At 35.3% G+C, this 26,799-nt stretch overlaps 1 protein-coding gene across 3 annotated transcripts in view; it reads left to right on the plus strand.

Annotated features, from left to right (window-relative positions):
• The window catches only part of LOC143185772 (uncharacterized), a 54,758-nt gene extending 29,451 nt beyond the window's left edge, over positions 1-25,307 (plus strand). Inside the window, exons 2-10 of one of the 3 annotated variants that reach the window (XM_076389017.1) lie at positions 15,995-16,709; positions 16,900-16,979; positions 17,067-17,129; positions 17,200-17,376; positions 17,551-18,115; positions 18,188-18,258; positions 18,323-18,402; positions 18,760-18,967; positions 20,807-25,307. In XM_076389017.1, the coding sequence (XP_076245132.1) occupies positions 15,995-16,709; positions 16,900-16,979; positions 17,067-17,129; positions 17,200-17,376; positions 17,551-18,115; positions 18,188-18,258; positions 18,323-18,402; positions 18,760-18,967; positions 20,807-22,548 (3,701 nt within the window). In that variant the 3' untranslated portion in view covers positions 22,549-25,307. Of the gene's footprint in view, positions 1-15,994; positions 16,710-16,899; positions 17,130-17,199; positions 17,377-17,550; positions 18,116-18,187; positions 18,259-18,322; positions 18,403-18,739; positions 18,968-20,806 lie in introns of all 3 variants that reach the window. The other 2 variants (XM_076389015.1, XM_076389016.1) reach the window with 2 other exon arrangements.
• The last annotated feature ends 1,492 nt before the right edge of the window (positions 25,308-26,799 follow it).

The raw sequence follows: 26,799 nt of genomic DNA on the forward strand, positions 1-26,799 counted from the left end.
TAGCGAGGAATTTAGCTGATAGGTTGCAGTGTGTTTGCGGTAGATTCCACAGTCAATCATGGGAGTGGAGTTTGGGGATCTGAGTGGTTCAAAAGAGGGAGAGAGAAGTACTAATTGATGCTGAGTGTCCGCGTCATCTGTGATGGAGCAGGTGATGTCAGAATTAGATTGTATGAGGAATAGGTCCAGAGTGGAGGGACGTCTGGGTGGAGGAGGGTGAAAGGTGTAGGAAGGCGGGTTACATATACGGTAGGCATTGGCTAAGGAGTGGTTATAGAGAGCTCTTCCGGATTTGTTTGATCTATAATTGTTCCAGGAGGAGTGCTTTGCATTGAAATCGCCGGGGGGGGGGGGGGGGGGGGGGGGGTGAGTTTAATGAGACTGTTGATGGTCTCATAGGAAAGCGAGGAATTTGGAGGTGGAGGAGCGTAAACTGCAGCCAGTGTGATTGCTGGTGAAGACAAGCGGATCGCCACTGTTTCTATGTCGTTTATGGGTGGAACTGTGATTTGATTGTACCTGAGAGAGCAGTGGCAGATTATGGCTACTTCGCCCCCAACTTATCCATTAGATATGTTACGTCTGATAATGTCATAGCCAGGAATGGCTAAGGGAGTGTGAGGAGTGAGCCAGGTTTCTGCAAAGAGGCAGATGTGAGCATTATGTTTGTTTAGGAAGAGTTTTTATTTTTAACCCTTTCGCTACGGACGCTTTCTGCGCCGCGCTACTCCCGCTGAACGAGCTGCCGCGTCAAACGTGTGCACTTGCGAAATGACTGCGATGGATAATCATGGAGATAACAGATATACTCTGTTCACGTAGATTCGTGGGTGACTTAAGTCACCGTTCGTACATAGCGAGCATCAAATGTTGGGTGACTATAGTTACCGATCGTACGTGGCGAGCGTCGGGTGTTGGGTGACTATAGTCAGCGTTCGTAGCGAAAGGGTTAATTATTGTACAGTAATTGAAGTTTTCGCGGTACCTGGGAAATTTATCCTATAATTCGCTTCCTTGGAGGTTTATTTTCTTTTCTGGAAGATTCAAGTTTTATTTAAATAGTGATTGGTGTCGGGGAAAAGTTTCAAAAACCCGTTTTCTTGTATTTTGGCTTAAGTTGTTGGTGTTATTCTTTGTATAGTGTTTTTGGTGTGTGTTTTTTAATTGTTAATGAAATTGTAGCCGGATCATAGTTGCCTAGATTGTTAATTAATTTGTTTGTGTGGTTGGGGCAATAAAGTGCATTTATGAGGTGTTGAATGTATTCTAATATTGTTTTTGTTTTAGCTTCTTGATGCAGTCTAGTTGTTGGATAATCTCTGGGTTTATCTAGAATAATTTTTAGAAATTTATTTTGGGTTCGTTGAATTTCTTTAATATAGGATGGTGCTGCAGTGGACCAGATTTGAATGGCATATGTTAGTACTGATAGTGCACAGGTTTTGTAAATGAGTATTTTAGTATCCCTTGATAGTGGACTGTTGGGGTTAATTATTGGTCTAAGGATTCTGAGTGTTCCATATGTTTTGCTAATCCTGTCTTTGATTGTTTTCCTCCAGGTTAACTTACTATCTAGCCAAATGCCTAAATATTTGACTTCTTTGGACCAGTTAATTATTTGGTTGTCTATCATTAATGGAGGTGGTGGTTTTATCTCTTTAACTGTACAATATGTTATCACTGTTTTATTGGTATTGATATTAAGTTTCCATTCTTTGAAGAAGTTAATTATTTCTTGTAAGTGATTTGATAAATATTTTGTTGCTTGTTCTACTTTCCAAGATGATGTGTATGTTATGGTGTCATCTGCGAACAGCGCTAGATTAGTTTTTGGATTTTTTGGAATATCATTGATGTAAATGTTGAATAGTATGGGTGCTAGGACGGATCCTTGGGGAACACCGGCTGAAGTTTTTTGTATATTTGAAGTAGTGTTTCCAATCGAGACTGCAAAAGTTCTGTTGGTTAGGTAGTTAATTATTATTTTGGTTATGTGGGTTGGGAATTTTAGTTGGTGCATTTTTAATATTAGTCCTTCGTGCCAGACGGTGTCAAATGCTTTGTTCAAATCTAGGAAGGCTGCTGCTGCTATTCTGTTTTTGTTTATTTCAAATGATATAAATTCTGTGATTCTTAAAATTTGAAGTATGGTAGAGTGCTGAGATCTGAATCCGAATTGCTCATTTATTATGATTTTTTGTTTTTCAAGATGGCTGTGTATCTCTGTTAGGAGGATTTTTTCTAAGATTTTTCCTAACAGGCTTAGTAGGCTGATGGGCCTGTAATTTGTAGCTATTTTGGGGTCTTTCTTTGGTTTAGGGAATGGAATAATTTTGGCATGCTTCCATGCTTCTGGAAAATATAATAGTTTTATGGATGCTTTGTAAATATAATATAGCTGAACTGTTATTTTTTTTTGGTGCCATTTTCACTTGTGATGTATTAATGCGATCTGGACCAGGGGCTTTACTGTTTTTAAGTTTTTTGATAATTTGATATATGTTGTGCGGTGTTAAGGATGGTGAGATAAAGATTGTATTGTCATTTTGGATTGCATTAACTGTTTCTTTTGCTTTGTGTTCAAGAGGAGATTTTTTATTGCTGTTTGAGTTATGGATATTAGCAAATTCTGTGGCAAGGGTGTTTACTTTTTCTTTGTCTGTGTAAGCTATACTGTTGCTATTGTTAAGTGGTGGTATTATGTGTTGTTTTCTTTTAATAGCTCTGTAGATTTTCCAGGTTCCTTGGTTAGATTTATCTTTACTGATAGATTCTAGCTTCTGGTTCCAGCTATTCTGTTTGATTTGTAAGATTTTGTTTTCAATTTGTTCGTTTAAGGTGTTTTTAATAATTTTGTAGGATGGGTTTCCTGTTTTTTGAAATTTTCTCCTGAATCTATTTCTGGATTTGCACAAATTGACAAGTTCTAAATCTGGTGTAATGCTTTTTATGTATGCTTTTGTTGTAGTTGTAGCTTTGTTTGCTGCTGTGTTTAGGGTTTTTGTTAATCTGTTAATTTTGTGGTCTATTTGTTGCTTGGAAGTTATGATATTGTTTATTTTATATTGAGAGCAGTGTTTTTTGTATTGTTCCCAATTTGTGTTTTTGATGATGTAGTTGGTAAAGCTGGTGTTATTGTTGGTAATTTCTGTGAGTACTGGAAGATGATTTGAGGAGAATTCGTTTATGGTTTTTGAATTTGTTGCGGATGAAATGTTTGTAATAATGAAGTCTATGTTGGTAGGTGTTTTTCTAGGAGCTTGGTGAGTGAACGTGTCACTGTGTAGGATGTGATAAGTGCTGTTCTGCATGTTTGTAGAGTATGTTTCCCAGTCTGTTGTTTGTTCTGTTATTCCAGAGAGTGTGTTGAGCATTAAAATCGCCACCTATTATGTATACTGAGTTATGCTTGACTAGATTATCAAGATGTTCATTTGTGAGAATTGATTTTGGCGGACAGTATATGGCTCCTAATATAGTAGCTGGTTTGGTGTGTATTTTGATAAGTAATGATTCGATTGGTCCAGTGTTGGGTTGTGTTATGTTTTCATATCTAAAATTATTGTGAAGTATTATGGCTACTCCTCCTCTAGGGTTATTTATTCTATCCTTTCTAATAATCTGGTAATTTCTGATTCTGCAGGAATCTGTGATGTTGAACCAAGTTTTGGAGATTAGCATGGCTTCTACTTGATATGTTTCTAGAAATGGTGTTAGTTCTTGTATTTTATTTTTAATGCTGGTGGCATTCCAGACACAAACTTTGGTTATTTTGCTAGAGCTTGTATTATACATTATGATTTTTAATGATTTCAGCAAAGATTATTGTTTGTTCTAGTATTGAGTTTGTATTTTTTTGTCTGTTATTTAACTCTCTGGCTAGAGCTAATATTTGTTTTAGGTTGCAGATTGAATTTAGTTTTTGAATTTCGTTAATTGTCTCTGTTAGGAGGTCTATGTTACCTGTGGGATTGGTGTCTGTGCACTCTGGATAGGAGGTGTTATGGTTTACAGCTTGTGCATACGTTATTGGTGGTGTTTTAGTTATTGGGGAGTGAGAAGTGGTTTGGTTGTTTGGAGATTTTCTTGGAAGATTAGGAAATTGATGGGTTAGTAAAGGAGCTATTTTTGTGGATGAGGGGTTTTGCTGTGGATCTGTTAATTTATTTCTTTTGTTTAGATAGTTGATTAGGGAGGGGCATTGACTATAGTTGGCTGGATGGTTTGCCTTGCAGTTGAAGCAAGTAGCGGGTGTGTCTGGTGCTTTTGTGCAGTCTTTGGTGAAGTGATCGCGAGCGCATTTAAGGCAGTTTGGTGCCTTGTTGCAATTTTTGGCGAGATGTCCGAATGCTTGGCATCTATAGCATTGGATATAGGGTTTGGTCGAGTTGTACTTTTCCCAGTAAATTCGGGTGTGAAATAAGTGGCTGACTTTATATACTTGTTGTGTTGTTGTTCCAGGTTTGAAAGAGATTCTGAATATTAATTTGTTATTTTGTGTGTTTTTAAGAATATTGAAGCAGCTAATTGGATTGAGTCCTTTTTTGGTGAGTTCTTCTACTAGTTCTTCTGGGCGACGTCTACAAGTCCTTTGAGTATTAAAGTTAGTGTTTTGTTTTCAGAGAGAGAAAACGTGTAAAATTCAATTTGGTTGGATTTGGCTGATTCTATGAAGTTTTGGTATAGGTTAATGTTGTCAAATTGAATTTTGGTTTGTTTTCCCTTGCATTTGATTTCGTATTTATCGCGTATTATTTTCTCTATGGATGTTGTGAAAGTTTTTAGGTTAGTTTTCCTTTCCGTGTGAAGATAGATTGGTGGGGGTTTCCTACTTGACTGTGTTGCTGGGTTGTTTTTTGTTACTGTGTTTGTGTTTTGTTCAGATGAATGGTTCGAGGTTTGATTTTTGATCGCTTCAAATTGATGCTTGTTTTTGTTTTTGTCCGTTGAAAAACATTGCATTAATATATCGAATTTGTTTCTTACCGGTATCGTATGAATTATAGTTTCCTCCATTTCTTTGTTGGCCTTGTGCTCTTCCTTTGGTAGATGTTTATTGGCGTCCAGATTGCATAGTGTTAATGACCTGCTTCTACTTCTTACGATATTGTAGGGGTCTTGTTCTCTCCTTGCCCGATGGCGGGAGTTTTTAACCTTTGTAGTTGAAGGCTCCACCGCTGAGCTGAGTTCCTTTTTACCGTGCACAATGTCTCTCGATCTTCACTCTGCCTGTCAATCAAGTCAAATTGTGCTGCCGCTCTCGTCAACCAAAATCGCTTCTGAAGTCTCAATGGCTCTTAATCGAATCCTGTGTGCTGGATGTCTGCCACTCTTTTCGCCCTGTGCTCTCAATGTCCCTTTCCTCCTCCTGTGAAATCTCTGTGTCAATTGTTTAGGAAGAGACTGAGTTCTCCTATTTTGTTGGATATGGACCCGGGGTTCCACAATAGGATGTTAGGTAGTTTGATCATGTTGAAGGTTTAGAGTTGATCAGGAAGGATGAGAGACTGAATTAACGCTTGGAATTGATCCGCTTTTGTCTTGCAGCGTTTCAGCTTTTCAAAAAGAGATTTGGCAGCGTTTAGGAGTTGGTCCAGATCGCAACGTTGGCTAATCTGTGAGAAAATGTCTTGGATTTCATTGAACTTGTTGAGCTCTTTAAGCTCAGGTTCAAAAGACCGAGAGTGGGCTTGTGGAGTAGCAGAGGGATGAGAGGGAGGCGTCTTCAGGGGACCCCGGAATGCATCTCTGTAGGAGGAGGGTCTGAATGAGTTGTTAGGTAGTGCCTGGAATTTGAGGTTAGGGTTTAGCTTGTCTATGTGTGGTGTTTCAGGTATTAGTTGAAGTTATGGAAAGGTTTTGGACTTTTTCTCGAGGTATCTGACGAGGGAGGGGCATTCAGAATAGTTAGCAGTGTGTGAGCCACTGCAGTTCGCACATTTAGGAGTTCGTCTAGAGTTTTACGGCACTCATGAGTGTAATGGGCTTGTCCACACTTGACACAGCGAGGAGCAATGTTACAGTTGGAAGACGAGTGGCCAAATGCGTGGCATCTGAAGCATTGTGTGTAGGGTTTTTGTGAGAGGTATTTTTCCCAGTAGACTCTGGTGTAGAAAATGTGGTTTATCCTTACGTCTGAGAGTTTGGTACCATGAGGGAGAGTAATTTTGAGGAGATGTAGATGTGCTAGCTTTTTTAGTGAGTGGAATGATGGCAGTAGGGAGGAGGCCATGGGAGGATAGTTCAGTGTTCAGCTCTTGTATGCCCAGTAGTGGTAGACCTTTTAGAACTACAGAGAATATTTTTTCATCGTTTGGGGTGTAAGTATGGAATTGTTTGTTGCCCTGAATGAGTTTAGATTACAAGTCTTGATGGTGTGCGATATTTTCAAATTGGATACGTACTCTGGTAGCAAAGAATTTTAGTTTGAAGGTTTTACCATAAGTTTCAGTGAGATTTTGTGTTAACCTTGGGATGTTCCTATTGAAGTTGTGTATGTAGATGGGCAGTGGTTTAGAAACTCGTAGGGCAGGGTTGTTATCAGGATCACCTGTGTGGAAGTTAGAATTTTTGATAGAAGGTTCTGGGTGTTTAATAGATTTGGCAGGATGGTTACCTTTAGGAGTGAGGGAGGGAGAGTTCTCAGGAAAAGATTCGAGAAACTGAAATCTGTTTTTAATGGTGACAGAGTGATGCAGCTCAACCTCCATCGGGTCAGTAGGATCTGAAGATGGAGGGAGGGGAGAAGGTTCAGGAAGCTGAGGCTCAATAATTTTTTGAGATTCGCTGGTTATTGCTTTAGGGAACGTTTTACTAAGCTCTTTGGGTGAGAGGGTATAGTGAGTCGGTTTGGGCAGTATAGGCCTGGGGGATTTGGTGGGAGGTTTAACTGGGTTAGAGTCCACACGTGAAGTTGCTGGGATTTTATCTGATCGTAAAGAATTGTCTGGAGTGGATTTGGGTGTGGGGAGGTTGCTTTTCCCTGCTGATAGGCTGGGAGATGGGTTAGTTGAACGAGCAAGGTGTTTAACGTTAAATAGCGAAGCTGAGTTTGAGCGCATCGGAGGTTTAGTTTTCTTTGTTTGGTTGGCCACCGTCTCAGACGTCATTACAGGAACGATCGTGGCGTTCGCTTCGTCACGTGTCGGGGACGAGGTTTCCAACACTGAGAAGAATTTAGTATATGATTCTGCGTCACTCACCGGAAAGTAATCTGTTAGATTAATGTTTGTTAGTTGAGGGAACAGTGTGTGGTCCTCCTTTATGATCAGAGATGCTGACTGTGTGAGAGAGACTGAAGGAGAGTCATGGCTGATCTCGCCCTGAAGCACTTTGAGGGTCCGTGCTGCCTTTTGTGTTGTAATTTCCGGGGAAATTTCTACAGTTCGGGCGTCATCAGGAACGTTTTTAGTGACAGTATCACGATCATAAGGAGTTTTCCCCTTGTGAGTTCTTGGCTGCCCAGGCGGCATATGCCGCCTAAGGTATAGCGAGCACGTGTACGGGAAAAATGAAGCCGGAGACAGTGGTGGCAAGCAGAAGGAAAAGTGTGAGAAGTTGGAATGATCAAGCACGCCGATGCAGGAATTGGGAGAAAGAAGTACTATGTACACTTAATGCGCACTTTCACCGACTGGATACGCCGAACTAGACGTTGTACAGAGGACCGAACTATACGACCTGACTCGCACGAAGTCGGCAATCGAATGACGACGAGCAGAAAAGTGTGTCTCCTGTTCCTTTCGCAGCTCCTTATATACCCGCCACTTGAAGTTCGCATATGCGCAGTGACTTATTTCTAATGGCGCACTTATTCTAACCGTGAATAGTTTAGATGAAAAACGTACGAAATACGTTATACTTATATTAAAAAATAATTAAAACCTATATTACACGATATATGACAAAGTACAAAAACATTAATAAGTGTTTAAATTAATAAAATATGCAATAATATATGATAGTACAATATTAATAGAAAGAGAGCGAAATAAATACAACGAGATAGAGAGACATAGAGTGAGATAGAAGAACATAGAAATAGAGCAGGTTGTGGGGCGTTACAAGGGTCTTAACATGTGTTCAGGGACTTCCAAAGTAAGCACATCTTTCTCAAACAATCGAATTCTCTACGTAAACGGACTTTTTCAACGTGTTTGTCTCACCAATATGCGGGAGCTATTCTTTGTTTCAGAACATACTGCTAACTTTAAGGCATTATTACTACAAAACGAAAACAGATCGGACACTATGTTATAGCACATTTTATGATTCAATTGGCGTATCCTACCACCCCTTAACATATTGAAACGTATACGTGTTACACCCTATATAGTAATTCCAAGCACGATGAGTATTTAAAGAATTTCCTTGTACGAATGTAATAAGGTTAAAAATTTCGAATTATCTTTCAAATATTAAACGAAACGTGAAGAATTCAAACGTTCGACTGAAACAGTATCTGCTCATAATTTGACACTTACAGCTTAACCTAGAGAATTTAACCACTATGTTTAGAACCCTCGATGCGAGTCGTTCAAGAGGTTCGACCTGAGTTCCTGATGATCTCAGTTCAAGGTCACAATGTCCAATTTTAGGACAGCTTCCGTGAAGAAGTAAAATATCGTGGCTAAAAATCTTCACTCTAAAAAGGACTTTCACTGTACGGATAATAGTCGAACGTTAAAGGAAGAAGATGGACAAGTATGAATTACTTTATCCCAAAATAAGTGATATGTGATATGTGTGAGCTTAAATTATCCTTTCTGATGCTGTACTGATGTCGGGTCGGAAGGATTAATATTTTAATACTGCTACCCTGCTGTTCTCACGTTTAGTCACATTTCTGTAAATCCATCGTGGTGAACCTAGAATTTTTCTACCAGAAATTAATGATTTCTTCGATTTCCGCTAGGGACAAGTCACATATTTATGAACACTACAGTCTCTTTTCCAACTAACACTACTTCAATACAGTTCTTCAACTGCCTATTATTCATGAGCAGAAGATGCTAAAGACACCTTCGAATTTCGAAGTCGAATTTGATTGTGGACACGAAACCTTATAAGATGTTAGGTCTATTTTTATACTTCGTTAATGCTTCGAGATACTTAGGTGACCCTAAAGTTTTTTGTTCACACCACCACAAATTTTCCATTTACATGTAAGTTTATAATTCTATTTGTAGCTAATTTTCTGCGAGATAATAGTGCACGTAGATTGTAGATGATATTTCTCACTAATTTGTAATTTCTGCCTAATACTTTTTATCAAATAGTGCAAATTATACAGAGTGTTCAGTTACAAGTGGGAGAAATTTTAAGATGCGATTCTAGAGGTCAAAATAAGACGGAAACCAAGAATAATGATTTGATGTTAGGGCATCGTTCATTATTTATAACCAGCTAAAAATTGAAATTAAAAATTTGGTCCGCCTGTAATCAGGCAAATTATCATACAATGTCGATCGCATCGGTTGTGCTGCAAATGATAGCCGATCAAATCGCAGTGTTGATCATTGCCATTCAAACAACGAATGACTTATTTAATAGAGAAGCAGTAAAATTCGACGATACTTGTCTCGGTTAGATGATTCTGCGACGCGCTTTATAGAAAATCGAAGAGTATTATTGAATAATAATAAACTTGCCTACTCCCAACAATCCATAAGGCAAATCGAAACATTCCCTATGAGATTTTGAAATAGAAAGAATTAATGTGTTCATTTTCCCATTCATTTTCTGTCCAATTCACATGCGCTAAAAGTGTAGAAGAGAATCATAGGAAGTTTACACGAATATTTCGGAAGAATCACGCACAACAACAGTACGTTAATTCCTAATTTGCGACACTCATATTCTTAATCACTGTGCATAAAAACATAATTTCACCAATCACTAGCACTCACAAACTGTTTGTCGAATATTCGAATATTTATAACTACAAAAAATAATTAGAGAAATTAGAGAAATTTTTAACTTTTTTTACAGTTAATTTCAGTAATATAATACAGTAGAAGCTAAAATCAATCATTAAATGAAAAGATAACTCTGTTAAATACGTACAAGGAAATTGTTTGAATACTTGCCATGTTTGGAATTACTATTCAAGGTGTATCTAAATAGCACAGTATAAATTTACGAGGTGATTTTAGAGACCAAAATAAGACCAAAATCAAGAATAACGATTTCGCATTTGAGGCTTTGTTCATTAGTTATAAGCGTCTAAAAATTTCGTGGAAAACACCAGAAATGAGCCCGCGCGGAGGCTTAGAGCAGTGGTTGCCCGAACAGTATCGCATTGACGTAAGGGAGAGGAGAGATCACTCACGGTGGAACAGCTAATCGGAAATTTTACCACACTCGACAAGGCTACAGAATCTAACATTCAGTTAAAATTGATAAATATCATTGAATAATAATAACCTTATCTATTCGTTGCAATCAATAGGTCAACTCAGAACACTCAATATAAGATAGAAAAGGTTAATATGTCCACCTTCATGTAAACTATTTGTTCAGTTTACACATCCACACATCAAGATTCTCTCATCTGCGAATATTGAAACACCATACTTCTGAGTATTACAATTCAAAGGGCAAGTCAAAACACGCCCTATGAAATTTCGGAGTAGAAAGGGTTAATATATCCACCTTTCGATTAACATTTTGGCCCAAATCCACACATGAAAAAAATGCACACACTACTAGAAGTCTTGGCGTAAAATTTGGAGAAAACCGTACACACAACGGCAATATCGCAAGGAAAAGACTAGATTTGTAGGAAAACTCGGTCGGCACATATCACGAATATTCGCACAAACGTTCCATCTAAAGGTTCGTCGAAAAACTAACTGCGGTTTCTTGAATAACTCGTCCAGGACAACACCTGATGTTGTTAGGTACTTGGGTCTTTTCCCAAAGGCCTTCAGCTTTATTGTAGGTTTAAGCTCTCCGAAAACCGAATCGATGCACCAAAAAGGTTCTTAAATGTTCAGCACTCAAATTCCTAGCTTTAATGATTTCTATTAACAAAGTTAAATTAACTACATGAGTTAAATCACTGGCGATTAATACAATAAGCGTAAACGCCAAGTGCGACTTAACTCATGTAGGTAATTTAACTTTGTTTACAGAAATCATTACAGCCAGGAACTTTAATGTAGAACATTTAAGAACTTTCTTCGCACATCGACTCAGTTTTCGGAGAGCCTAAACCTTCAGTAAAGATAACAGTCTTTGGGAGAAGACTTAGGTATCTAACAACACCAAGTGTTTTGGTGGTCCTCGACGAGTTATTCAAGAAGCTGCAGTTAGTTTTTCGACGAATCGCATCAAACGTTTGTGTGAATATTCGTGATGCGTGCCAAGATTTCCTACAAATCTAGTCTTTTTCTCACGATATTGCCGTTGTGAGTGCAGTTTTCCTCCAAATTCTACTCCAACACGTCTAGTAATGTTTACTAGTGTCTACTAGTGTCCATGATCTATACGTCTAGTGCATTTCAGCTCTCAAGAAGGGTTAAAAAGGTCTCGTAGACGATGCATATGTAACGATGCATATGATTATTTAATTTTGCATAAAAATAAAACAATATATATGCATATATGCAGCATGATTTATCTATTTTAATGGGGTTCGAAAAATTTGTGGCTTCTCGAATCTCTTTAATGCTAAATTTACCACTGCCCCCTTTTAACAACTTGAAAAATGAAAATATTTGGACAACTCGAAGAATGATGCGTGACTTGTATCACTTGTTCGCAACTTGAAAGGTTGAATCTCACAAGGAGAGTACAAGGTCTTCCGGTTACCGATTTATTTGAAATTTTGTACAGTGGTAGATTCCATATGCTGTTAATAAAAATGTAGCACTACAGGGGCAGATACTTAATACCTTTTCCAATATTTGCACCTGAAGTTTTATTATCATATTAAAGTGCAGTTTTAGTTAGAGCCACTGCAACCTCTCATTGTAGCGTAGCGGTAAGGAACTGAAAATGTACATCGTAGTCCAGGGTTTGATTTATTTTTTATATTTATTATATAAGAAATAAAATTAAAATCTTTTTGATAATTAAAAAATTTTATTGTAAATCTTATACGCGTGAAAATTTGAATAACAGTTATGTTTGTTTATAATGTGGCGACTCATACGAATCGCGTGTTGGAGAAAAACCTTGGGTTGTTTGGCAACGCTACTTGGGCCTTTCGTTCAAACCTTTAGCAGGTCAAGCAATAAACTTTTACTAACCGCCTGGTTTTTCTTCGCGATATGTCACACCTCCCCCGAAGAACAAAGGTGTTTAGGCTGTACCCTTGGAAAGATGGCTCGTTATCCAGAAAGCCAGAAAGCATCAAGCGTTCTCAAGGAGTGAACGTTTTCTAGCTACTGTCCGATTTTCTAGAGTTGAGCTCTGGTGACCAACATCTCCGACTTGCGATGTTGCCGCTCTTCTGGTTCCTGAGTGGCACTGTTCTCTTAGGGGACGCACACCCTGTTCAATGGGTCTTAACCAATTATCTACGTTTACTCAATCGTGGGACTTAACCTATTCCCTGTCTGTCTGCCGTCCATCAATTTTTCTTTTCTACAGGCCCACCCAGCGTCTTTTTCCTGGTGGCTAAGGAAAGTGTCGAATCTTATTGGTAACTTAAAGAGACCTGTCGTACATAGAAGGAATGGCAAACAACTTCGAAAATGTCGCCTCATAGGACATTATGACTTACGCGATTTAATGCAATAGAAATATATGTATTGCAAATATTAGTGTGTAACAGTTATTTTAATAATGCTTAAGGATTAAATTAATATAAATAACACACTGTTATTCATTTGTGTCACACTTCAGAAATAAAGAAAAAACAAACTAAGTAGTAAACAGTAAATAACAAAAAAAAGATGGAAGTTGAAATATCTCTGAAACAGTGAGAGACAGTTTCGTACATTTAAATCACTGTTACATAAAAAAAATATATTTTTATTGCAGAAAATAGCAGAACACCGTCTAATCATTTCTGTATATTTACTTCCGCGAAAATATCTTTTTTCCATTGTTTTTTACTACGAAAAAATTCTTCCTTTTTTTTTTACATTAACGTGAGAGGTCTATCCTATTATCTAATAATTCTTATTTGAGCAATTTTACATTGTTCACAGGTCGTGTGCTCGATTGAATGGTGACATTTGTAACTACAAACAGCTTCTACTATTTAAATCCACTCTTGGGCAATGACACCTTTTATTAAATTTGTACATACATACAAATTATTTCTTATGTATACAGGGTGTCCCAAATAAAGTGCGGGAGCAGTTAAGGGGAGATTCCTGGCATAACTCTAACCAACCTTTTCCTTTGCAAAATTGTCCTCCAAAGCTTTGTTAACGAGTTATTAACGAAAAACATTGACCAATCAGAAAACGCGGATAACAAGCGCTCGACCGATCAGTGACTATGCACAGACTACGCCTAGTGTTTGTTCTCTCTTTGCTCGAATCTTGTGTAAGAAATTCAAGATTTCTAGGTTACTCCCCAATTTCTCATTAAATTATTCGATGAAAAACTATGAAAAAAATTAGGGACACGTTAGCTATTGCCACACGAATTAAGGAATTTTTTCAGATTTTTAAATTAATTACCCAAGTTGTAAAAAAAACAAAAAACGAGAGAAAGAATTGGAAAATACCGATTTTGTATTGTAGCAATACCGGAATAATAATCATATTAATTCAGCAGATAAATATCACTAATACTATTGTTCTCAATTTTTTTCACAGTTTTCAATTTGATACACCACAATAAAAAAATAAAAAGCAATGATTTCGTAGTTCCTATGAATTCTACACTATTGTTACGCGTATTAAAACATTAGAAATCGTATAAAAGTGTTTGTTTCCTAAGAAATGTAAAACTAACCCGTAAATGCCATATGTTGCAAAATCTAATCCGTAAAAACTACGCAAGCAGCGATTTTTATTTCTTTAACTATGGCGCGCTAAACCAAAAATGGCGAAAAAATTCTAGACAAGGGAATAAGTAAACATGCAACTGTTATCGTTGAGACTCACGCATTCGGAGAAGAATTCGCCTGCTGCTTGAACACTTGCTTCACTGGGTCACGATGCCGTTCTCGGTCGTTGAGGCATAAAGCACTGGTAGCGTAGGACCTGCTAATCGCATGTATATGGCACCACAGAAATACACCTTATGTTTATAACACTCCGCGATCACCAATACTGATCACTTCATTAAAAGAGCACTTGACCTCTTAATCACTGACAACCGCGGAATGCACCAAATTGAAAACCCTACGGTCACGGATTATTTTGTAACAATATCGTTCCTGTGTTTAAAAACAACGTGGCTTTGAAATGTGGCGGTCGGTTAGGGTACTTTTCGCAGTAGATCAGTTCCGCGGTTTCCGCGTTGATTCAGCACTCCACAGCAAAAGAAAGAAGAAGGTTGTACTCTTCGGCAGTGGAAATCATAATCGATACTGACGATTTTTTCCGAAGTCTTTTTTCTCCTGCGCTCGCATTGTTTTAGGCGCGACTTCTTAGGGGTGTCACTTCTTCAATGCTCAAATTCTATTTGTCAATTTTCATGATCGAGGGATGGTCTTTCTCGATCAGACTCTTTTTGTGGAGGAGGTAGTCTCTTCTTCAGGTCAAGAAAAGTCACATAGATAAATTCATCGAGGAAAGCAAAGGCATATACGATTAGTGTAGGAGACGGTAACGACTGTTTCGCGGATGCGACCGTTTATGATCACAGGTATTGTCGTGCAATTTCCCGAGACCGGAGATCACAAGTGTCGCGTCGCAATTACATCCATGGACCTTTTGATGCATTGGAACAGGGGAAATATAGAAGTTTCCGTCGTAAAAATTCGAACGGCGGAAAGTTTCTCGACGTTAAACATTTGGTCAACGGATGTCCCACACAGGCAAACTCGTTGATGAGGAGACAATGCATTAATTGCATTCTCATACTTTAGTTGCTTCCATGTCGAAGCCCTGCGATCGTCATGCATTTAATTACGGTGCATATATATTGACCATCCGGTGTCCTTTTAAACCATCACACGAATTTCGTTACGTTTTTAAATATGTAAATGTAACAAAGTTGAAAAAATAGGTACGTATTAGTTAAACTATATGGCCATAATTGAAAATTGGTCGTATTAGTTGATGTAATCGGTAAAAAGTACTGAAATATCGGTTTCTATTTTTTATTTATGACGCACCAAAGCAAAAAATGTTTAAATAAATTGAGGTTAATAGTATGACCTCATTCGATTGTACCCTTTATTGGATGGTGGGTAAGCAGACGTGCAATTATTATCGTTGATATTTTCACACTGCACTTTCTACTACTCTGTATAATTTTAATTCCTTACCGTTACGTTACGATGACAGGTATAGCGGTTTTCACTAAAACTATATTTCAATATGATGTTGAAACTTCAAGTGCAAATATCAAAAAAAGTGTCGAGTATCTGCCACTATAATGCTACATTTTCATTAACAGCATAATGGGATCTACCATTGTGCAAAATTTCAAATAAATCAGTGACCCGAAAACCTTGCACTCTCCTTGTAAGCGCTTCAGGAGCGTAATGTAAATAAATAAAAAATTAAATGTTTTCGGTCATATGCATTTATGAACTTTTTTCATCATCTTTGTCTGTAGAATCTATTCTGTAAAAATATTCCGATTAAAAGTGTATAGGATAAGGATATCAAATTTCATGCTACCCTCCTAAGGTTTTTTGGTTTTTCTGTAAAAATGAATTTACTAAAATTTGTCTAATTTCTTATTACATAACTAATTTCGGATTTTTTGAAAATTTTGTTAACTGTTTTTGTTAAAAAATGTTCTAGTTTTGCATGGGCTTGAAGATAACATATGTATTAGTAAGTCCTATTTGAAAACAGTTTCTTTCTTTTTTTGAAGAAACATTAATTTTTCTTTTTTTTTAAATATGTGACAGACCAAGAACCAGCAACAGCTTACAGTTGCAGTGATAGTACGGAAAATCTTGAAAAGATGTCAGCATTAAATGATCAAACTGATACACAACGAGATTATATTAGTCTTCGAGAGAAGTTAGGATCTGAATTTCATCGTAAACTTATTGAGTGGGAACGCCTAAAAAGTTTATCGCCTCGTGATGCTGTGAAAGACACACGCGATATTCCACTTAGTTTATTAAATTTTCAAGAAACTTTGCTACCTGAAGAACGATTAGCACCTGAATTTCGGAAAAAACTGCAAGATTGGAAACGTGCTAAGAAAGAAAGACGCGGAAGTGCTCCATTGGAACAACAAAGAATTAATCGACGTCGTTTGACTGATTGGCAGGTTTGGAGATCTCCTTTCAAATCTGAATATAAAAACCCAGAACTCATGGGTATGCGTGGTAGTTATGGGAATGGAGAAAATATCTGTAGTGATGGAAGACCACGTTTATTGGATGATATTGTTCGAAAAGTAGAAACTTGGAAAAAAATTAATGAAACACCTAATCGAGATACAAAACATTCACTACAATCAAATTCAAATCAATTTGAAGTTGTATCTGGACTTGATGAAAGTGAATTTTTAACATTAGAAAGGGTACTTTCACTTTTTGAAAAGAACATTGATAATGCTCGAACAGAATCTGATGCTTGTCAATCGGATGAATGTTTTGATTGTGATGCAAGGTATGCTCAGAAAACGTATAAACAAGCCACAGTTACTACTTATAAGTTAGTAGTCGTTGAACTTGAATCCTTTGAGATGAAATTCTGTAGATGTTACTAATATCAAATTGTTTTATCAATCATTAACTGACAAAACAAATTTTTCGTAATATTTTTCATTATGTAAATACTTCTTGTCTTCTGATTTAAGATCATACCTAGATGGAACACAAAATATAAACAATAATGAAGTTTTGATTCAAACATCAGTTGGATCTTATCGGTTTGAAGGTATCTCACAAGAATTTACAAGAAAGTTATATGATTGGGAAAAATATCGTGGAATATCTCCAAGGTCTTCAACTTTTCGTCTTTTAGGACCTGCTTATGTCCCATTTGTAGAAGAAACGAATGTTAGGATTCCGACATTAAATGTAGATGGTAAGATTTCAGTAGGTTAATGATCAATAAATAAGGTATATAATAATTAATTGAATGATAAATTGTTTAGAAATTGGAAGTAATGAACATGCATTTAAAATTAACACTTTGAAAAGATCGAAGTCCGTTAGTAATTTGAACATAGAATTCCAAGCAACTGAATATTTTGTACGTCGTGCGGCATCATTAAATCATCTTACTGATAGACTAAAAAATACAGATTTCATCAATATTTTACCAACATCTAGTAAGTATTACTTATTTAACAAAATACGTCACAGTAAATTTTATTTTGTTTTTCAATTGAAGAACTACTTACATCCGACAGTCAATGTATTCTGTATTCTTTTATGTATTCTTTTCACATTGATAAGAATGTAAGATTAGAATAATCTAACCTTGTTTTAAAATTTGTTTATAGTTGATCCTCAAAAAATAGATGTATCGAAAGATATTGCCATAGACGATTCAGAACGGGAAGCGATGATTGTCGACATAGAAGATGTTATCGAGGAAACAGCAAGTCCCCTGGAAAGAGTGCAACCACATCAAACACCTGTATATTCGGTTGCAGCTAGCGAAACCACTAGTATCGCTGTACCTCTTGGGACAGTTACATCCACACATAAATCATCTCCGATGTTTTTAGTTGAAACTGAAAAGAGTTTAAATCAAAAGCATAAAAAATTTATAAGGTGGAATGGAAAAAATGATTCAGATGAAGACTGTCTGAGTTCTGAACAGTTTGTCACATCGAATATTTGGAATAATAGGAAGAACTCTTTCAGCAAGGATAATGTAGATTTAGCAAGATTGTTAAATAAAATAGGAAATTCTAATAATAATTTCAATTATCTAGATCAAGATTACAATGGAAAACGTATCAAAGAAGATAATTTAACGTATTCAATGGAATCGAATGATAAATATAAAATAGCAAATGAGTTTAAACAAACTGCGGATGAAAAGTGTAACAGTATTGAAAGGTATGAAAAATACGAATGCAGCGTATTTATAAAAAACAATAACTATATCTTTATGGGTTTTTATATTTGTAGACAAGAAATTTCTACTGTAACATACAGGAAAGAGAATGCAAGCAAAACAATTAGGAAACAAGCATTCGATGGTAAGTTTGAAATTACGAAAAGGATTATCTTTAAATTTGAAAAATTCTTTACTTTATATTCTAGGAACAAACGAAAACGAAACTATTCACAGAGGGAATCTTGGAAATCGTTCCTCTTCTGTTATAAGCATAAAAAAGTCAATGGTAGATTTTGTAAGATTTTGTATTGCATTTTTGCTGTTAACAGTTTCATTTCTTAAAGTTTATATTATCAATACTTGTTATTACTTTTTAATAATGAAATACATATTTTATATAATTGAAAAAGGCACCACGGAAATTAAAATTAACAAAATTTAATATTAATCAGTTTTTGAAACTCAAAATTTGAAATTTTATTTTCTTTATCCACGGTTCTCTTTAGGGATTTTAGCTATAATATTCGACTTGTTCCTTGAAGAGTGATCGAAAAAATGAAAATGAAAATAAAAGAAAACATTTCCTTTGGAAGTAAGTTTTATCATAGCGCAATCAAAATTAGCGACCTGTCGGTACAACCAGGACTTACCAAGCAACGATGGCCAAAGGGTAAGCGGAGATGGATGCAGCGACGATGGAATGGACGTTACCACAGCCGAGATGAAATTTGACAATGAATACGAAGAAATAATCCTAGATGACACCATTAACCCTAATCGTCGTTCCTTAACAAACTTCAATGAATACTCTACAAATCCTTTGACAGATTTATCAGTTGATTGTAAACTAGGTAATTCTTTTCTATTTGTTTTTTAAATTTTATTTACCAGTTATACAAAGTACTTCACAATTTTTCGGTCAAACTGTGTCAGTATTTTGTTATGAGTAGAAATTAGACGAAAATGAATAGAAAATAATAATTATATTGACCTTACAATTCTCTAACAATTGAAAACAATCCCTGAAACACTTTTTAACTTATATGGCAGTGGTGCCAGCTTCAAAATATTAATGCTGTTAAAAATAATGTAATATATAAAATAATATGTAAATTTCAAATTATTTTCTCAAATTATTTCTTCTACAAGTAATTTCTAGTAAAATATTGGAAGAAAATGCCGTCAATTCATTGTTAATGCTTTCACGAAAAATTTGCGAGATTTAATCTTTATGTAGTTAGAAAATAATTTATATTATAATTGACAATAGGTTCTTGATTACTTGAATGTATAAATTAATCAATATATATAATATCATACCATATATGATACTGAATTTACTTTCAAAACTGAAATAAACGAGAATAATTTTAATTACATTTTAATTTCTACTTATAACTCTTTTCTAGGATTAACAGTTAATTGTAAAAATAAAAAATGATAACTTTTGTAACAAACTAAGCTGAATGGAAATTTATTTTACTTAATTGGATCGTAATCAATACTTTTTTGTATACAGAATTTATAAATATTTTTATAGTATTTAAAGGTCCCTATTAAGCTTTAATGCTTTAACTATAAACATTTTTTTGAAGGATAGACTTCTGTAAAATCACTAGTTCAATTTGTGATAATTATTAAAGTACTAATATGTTTCCGTGTTATAAACGTAGGGAACAAAGAAAAATGTTCATACAAGTTGTTTTTATTATTTTTGTGTACTACATAAATCCCAAATTACGTACTCGTGACATTAAAAAATCTATAATTTTCAAAGTAAGCACTCATGAGTTATTAGTGTATGAGAATAAATTATTTTCTTATTTCTATTCGTATAATATACTGACATATTGTGATCAACAATTTTTAAATTACTAAAAAAAAATGTTTAAACTAATAAAAGTGCGAAATATCCTATAAGGGCAAGATTCCTATCTTCCTCTTTTATTTATAACACTATGAACAAATATTTCGAGGATGATACATGTACTATTAGTTTTAGGATTCAAATATTACAAAACAAATCGTTTTTCTTTCCAAAAGGTATATGAGAGAAATTGATTTGATACTACAATTTCAGTATTTTTTACATGCAAAGAAGACATTGAAAATTTCGAGCTAATGTAAAGATCTTTTTATATTATTCACTTCTATGTGTAGGCATATGTATAACTATTTACTTTTCCTGTAAGAAAAATGATTTTGTTGCAGATCTTTAAGTTTTATTATTATAGTCGTAATATACCAATTTGGGATTATAGTTCTTTTTGCACTTCATAATTTCGATTCTTTTGCACCTTTATACCTTCAAGTCGATTTTCAAAATGAAATACATTGTGTGGTAAGGAAATACGTTTCAATTTAAAAATTATGGAATTTTGAGAGAAAATTTTATTTATATTCACTTTTAAAAATTATTTAGCTAATGCTTGTAGCATTTTTTATGTTATAATACTTTAAGTACATAACTGCATAGATATTTTGTTCCTACTAATTCAACTTGTTTTCATGTACGGTATTTTTTTTATACATATGTAGATGCGATTTGTACTAGATGAGATTTTTCTATTGTTCCAATCATTTCTACCTTCTCAGAAACGTGTTCCTATCATATTATCCTAGATCCTGTCGATATATAATGAAATATATTAAATTAGTTATGAAAATGATATATATTTATATGTTTATAGGTGAAACTAATCACATCGTATTAGGTGTGAATTCATATCTTATAAATGAAGTAAATGAAAATCTTAAGAAACGTGAAGAAAATGATGACGCAGTCAAAATTAAAATGGATCTTTGTCATAATAGAAATGAAAGTAGTCGTACTGAAGAGACTGTGTCTGCAGAATCAACTCAAGTAAAAGAATATGAGCAAAATCATGAGTTCGTAAATGTTCCCATTTCCTCGACGGTATGTGTTCAAGATTCTTGTACTCAAGGATGTCATCATGAACCAACCATACCAACTACTCCCTTAACAGTTTCATTGTGTCGTGAAGAACGTTGTTTGGAAAGGATTATCATCAATGAAGAAACTTTGAACAAAATAGTAGTACCTACGGCTAGCAATAACTGTACAGAGAATTTAAGAATCGTAAAACCATCAACCAATGGTTCTTCAGCTAAGCATTTCATGGGGGATAATAATCGTCGATCGAGTATCAATTATGAAACTTCAACAGATCAAGAAATGAATGTCAAGAAGCAATGTTCTCCAACTCGGAATGTTTTTATTAAGACTAAACGCATCATATTTTCTCCATTTCGGCGAGTGGAAGAACATTCAATTAGTAAGAAACAGAATAACACTTCTGAAGACGATAGTGTATCTGTGACAAAAAGCAAGAACAAATCTAGATCGGCTTCTCCAAAAGTAAATCGGCAAGACGCACTTCTGAGAATGTCTTTTTCTCTGCCATGGCCTCTTCGGCCCACTTCGAAGGATCGAGAGATAAAAGAAACAACTGATGACGGTAACAAGGAAAGACAAATAGAAATAGAGAATAAAAGAAAGTCATTTATTAATGAAAATAAACTATTGCAGCAATTGCAAGAAGAACCTAAAATGCAGACATTGAAAGATAAACAACCGGAAGAAAATGATAGGGTTAAGTATTTTCTTAAACAGAAAGAAAATCTCGTCGATGTGTCAGTACAAGCGACACCAAACGGACAGCAAGATGGAGCGTTCAGTACAAACAATTCATTTATCGTAGAACATGGAGAAAAAAAAGATGAAGTCGTGCCACCCTTAAAACTCAATAAATGTTCTTCCGACCTTATGCATAAGTTACAGATTTTATCTAGTGTAATTGCACAAAGAGATGGTCGGACTGATATACTTTCTGGAGAATCGTGTATGGAATCACATTCTATGAGAATACATCGTGCAAAGCAAGACTTTTTATCACATCGAGGTGGACCTCTTTGCCATTCTGTGATGGAAACTCGATCATTTAACGATCATTACGAACAGATTGTACAAGACCGACACCCGAAAAATAAAAAATTATCATTGAAAATAGAAGAAACATTGGATACATGCAAACTGAAAAAAGATGAAACGAAAATGCCTGTATACGAAGATGCGGCAAATGGATTATTAGAAAATTCAGCAGTTTTTCTACCTGATCGTGTGAAATCTGCTAGTGTCGGAATGATAAACATCGATCCCGATACTTTCAAACGACTTACAGAATCTAATCGAGGATGCGAATCTCTGCCAAGAACTATTTCAAAACAGCAAGAACCATTAAGACCATTAGCAAAGATCGTTAACAAATTTAAATTTGCGCGATTGATACGTGGTAGAGATACTGCAGAAGGAAGTATGAGCACGATTTCTAGACTGTGTAAACAAAGTTTACTGATTGATGTCCAAAATGATTTTGAAAAGCAATGGGAAACGAAAGACCGAGACAAGTAATTGAGATATACTTAATGTTGCTTATTACATGTACATACTCACCTCCATGATAAACTTTTTTACAAACAAAACCATTCAAGTAAGAATTAACGATACACTTTTTGATCCTACGTAAATAAAAAATGCAGTACCTCAAGATTCAGGGCTTCACGTAGCGTCACATTGTTTTGTAATAATGAAAAATAACATAGCAAACTGTATAAAAAAAAACCTTTTTGTAGATGACCTTATCTAACAAGTAGCAAGAAAAACCTAGATATTTTAAAAACCCTGGTACACGAAGCCATAATCAACTTTCTAAGATGATCCAATAAGTCAGGACTCAGACTTTCCACCCTAAAAACATAGGGAATCCTGTTTACTAAGAAACTGACTCACCGAAGCATACCAACAATAATCACGGAAAATACAGTGATTAAATTTGTTGACACCATTAAATTTCTCAGAAAAATATATCTGATATCTGAAAGAACTATGTTTGAGAAGACTAAATATTATCAAAGCACCAGCCGATAATAATTGAGGTTCAGATCAAGAAATTCTTCTAAAAAGGTATCGAGACTCAAAAATTAACTATGGATCAACCATGTGCAATTCAGCCAAACAAAATATTAAGTATATTAAAAAACAAATATATTAAGTAAATATAACGTACGCATTGGAAATGTCATCCACTCGTAACAACATATTCAACAGCAAATACAAACATTTAGATGCTAGATAGCCCAATATGACAACTCCAAAACAAAATATATACTGGAGCCTCAAAATTCGATCAAGGAGTAAGATACGTCATTGTTACCGAAGATAAGGTACTTAAACAACGTTTACCAAATTAAACCTCTTTTTTCTCTGCTGAAGCCTATGCAATCCATGGTGCTCTAAAATTCAATCAAGAAAACAACTTCTAAGACTGTGTCATCTTCACGGAGTCTATGTGTGTAATAGTAAAAAAATAATCAAAAACATGTTAATAACCTACATCGAACTTACTACCACAAATAAAAATACAACCATTATCTGGATGCGCTCGCATCGAGAAATAACCGAGAACGAGAAAGCAGACTCCAGTCCAAAAACGTAGCAATACTCACATAAAATAGTTCCTCTAGTCCTTATACCTTATAAGGATCTAACCAGGAATTGATAAAACATGCAAAAAACAATATCAGAGAAGAATGGTACCAGGCGTGAACCATGTCTAACAAGACAAAACTTCATGACGTAGTGAAGGATTTTAAAGGGAGACTTAAGCAGGAAAGAAAAAACAGTAATGTCTCGTCTGAGAACAAGGTACTCCAAAATCACACATGAACATGTAATTAAGCAAACGGAACCACCTTATTATAGTAACTGATACAAGCCCATAACAATCCACTACCTCCTGTGTGAATGCGGAAGGTTTGAACTCCAAATACAGCAACATGGAATCAACCCGAATACTGTCCTAACTTTAAAAAAAAACATATAAAGATACTATTAAATATTTAATCGAATTAAATCCATTTTATAAAATCTGAACGTTCCACACAGAGATTTCCCGTCATTAATGACCTAGATGTCGATGCGACGTTAAACCCAAAACATATTTATAGACGAAAATACAATTCTTTAAATACCTAATGCTTTAAATAGTTTTCGCCTATAAATTTCTATAAGCTTTAACTATAGACATTAAAAAAGAATTAAAAAAATAAAATGGCAGCACACTTTTTTTCTTAAGTGAAAGTTAAAATAAATGTTAATATTAATGAGAATTTAACTTTTTTGAATTTATTTTTATAGGCTTGAAAAGAATTGCACAACTTTTTAAATCACTTTCCCGGTTATTTGTATTTAATTTTTATAAATATCTGAATATGTATTCAATTTCTTTCAGTCCATTTATATTTTCAATTGTACCCCTTTACATGTACTATTTTTAAAAGATTTTTACAATAACAATAAACAATCGTAATTGGATTCATTACTTAGTCACTTATACTAATTTTTTCTTAAAAATGTATTTTTGTGAATGGTAATAACATTATACTAAAGTATAACATAAAAGGCGTTCAGCCTCGTGATATGTCATATGTTTGTTTACTAATAAGCGTAATATGTAGGTGTGTAGAGTATAATATTTCGTTAGTTATTGATTGTACGGACAACATTCAACATGTAAGACTTATATAGCCTTTGTTTTGAGATAGAGCTCCTTTCCGTAGCAGGATTTAGTAGCATATTGAACAGAAGAACAAAAGAAGTAACAATTCTTAATGAGATATACCTACATACATGTACATTTACAGTTTTGATTGTCTTTAATGTTTTACAGAAACAATTAGTCAAAAAATTCATTTAAGGTGGACATGTTTTATATCTAATTATGTTTGTAACTATATCTCGTATTATATATATGCTTCTGTCGAGATAAAATTATCCGAATTAGGTCGCGTCCGGTTTTATTTTCATTACAAAACTGTAGTCAGCACAATCAAGATGTTTCTACAAAAGTAAAATAAAAGAAAAACGATGTATATCTCATCTGGTTCTTCCGTTACAATATTTGACAATGAAACGATCCTGAAGTAGAATTTACTTTTTCACAATACCAAAAACAGAATCGATAGTGATGTTTATCTTTCAAACTTTTGTAAAATATAACGAATTGAAGAATTGAGATATACTGTGTGTATAATTAAATGTATAATTTGATAAATGTAATAAATAGATGTAAACTTCATGTATGAATGTAATCTGTTGGATAAAATAAAAAAGCTTTACTAAATATAATGAAATTAATTTTGTCGTACGTAATGGAGAACCTCATTTGAAGCGCTTATGTGAATTGGCGTAGTTTGAATATCAGCAGACGGTCACCATCGAAAACCCATTGGAAAAAAAAATGACAGCACCTTGCTCACCACTGGCTAGAGGGCTAGTGCAAAGCAGTCCTAAAATATAGTATCACCCACTAGATAATTATTATCTGGTCGGTAGCTTTACCACAAGGAAGTTACTACGAGAGCAGGTACACAGAGAAATAGAAGAAATCAATATTCCACAGATCCCCCAAAACATATTTAAAAAATCTTCTAGAAAGGAAGCACTGATATCCCTCCGCAGATGCAATGCAGATGCAGATGCGATCAGCGATCTTCAGATAAAAAGTAAACAGAAAACCATCGAAGAAACCCAAGAGTATCAAGAGAAATACACCAATAATTGAGGGAGCTTCCCCAAAAACTAAGAAGAAATGATAGATTACCAACAAAAGAAACAAATTACAACACTAAGCCTATCTTTAGATCTAGTACAAAATACACAGCCATTAGCGCGGACAGAGCCGCCCCAGGTCTCACCACGAGGAGGTTGCGGTGCTGGAGACCCATATGGAGATCACAGAAATGAGACGGGATTGACAGAGCAATCTGTACCTCCAATTAAGGGAGCCTTCTTAAGAACAAGAAAGGAACCATAGACGTTCTAGAGAACGAAGAAATTAATACACATTCCCACCTAACTACTCTTAGATCTAATACAAAAGATCACAGCCATTATCACGGACAAAGCCGCCCAGGCCTCACCACGAGGACGTTGCTGTGTGGGAGACCCAGAGGGAGATAGAGAGAATCAAAGTTCCATCGATCTCCCTTTAGGAAAATTTAAAAATTCAAATTGATCACTAGTAAGCCAAAGAGATGATGGAAAAACAAGTATAAGAAGTAGAAATAGTAACTGGAGTCCATTGAATCCAAAATTTAACAGTAATATATAGATAAAGTACAACACTTCACCCGGCAGGGGGCGTGGTATATAGAAAAAGGAGGAACCACAAAAGAGGGGCAACAGTAGAAGTAAATTCAAAATTTGAGCAAAAATTCACCGGTTGTCCAAGTCATTGGTCATCTGATCACTGGTCAGGGGTGTCCAGGGGTACAGGGTGGGCCCGAGGTCCAGGAAGGTCCAGGGCCCAGGAGTCCCTCCAGGATCCCCAGCGAGGTCCTTACCCATCGGAGGACCCGCGACGAGTGAGACACTCATGTTCCTACAGGGGTATTTATACTGTCTCGAGGAAGATGAGAAACCAATCAGAGAAGTTCTTCGGTTGATTAGAATTTCGAGACCGATCTAACGAACAATAGTTGGCGAGAAATTGATATTTTTCATAAAATACTCACTCGAGCAACAATTTCTGGCACATATGTTGCTAATAACAATCACACACAGTGTGCATTTGTCTTCTTAGTTAACAAATGTGGAAATTAT

The sequence above is a fragment of the Calliopsis andreniformis genome, chromosome 12 (assembly GCF_051401765.1).
Source record: "Calliopsis andreniformis isolate RMS-2024a chromosome 12, iyCalAndr_principal, whole genome shotgun sequence".
In the NCBI taxonomy this organism is placed as follows: Eukaryota; Metazoa; Arthropoda; class Insecta; order Hymenoptera; family Andrenidae; genus Calliopsis; species Calliopsis andreniformis.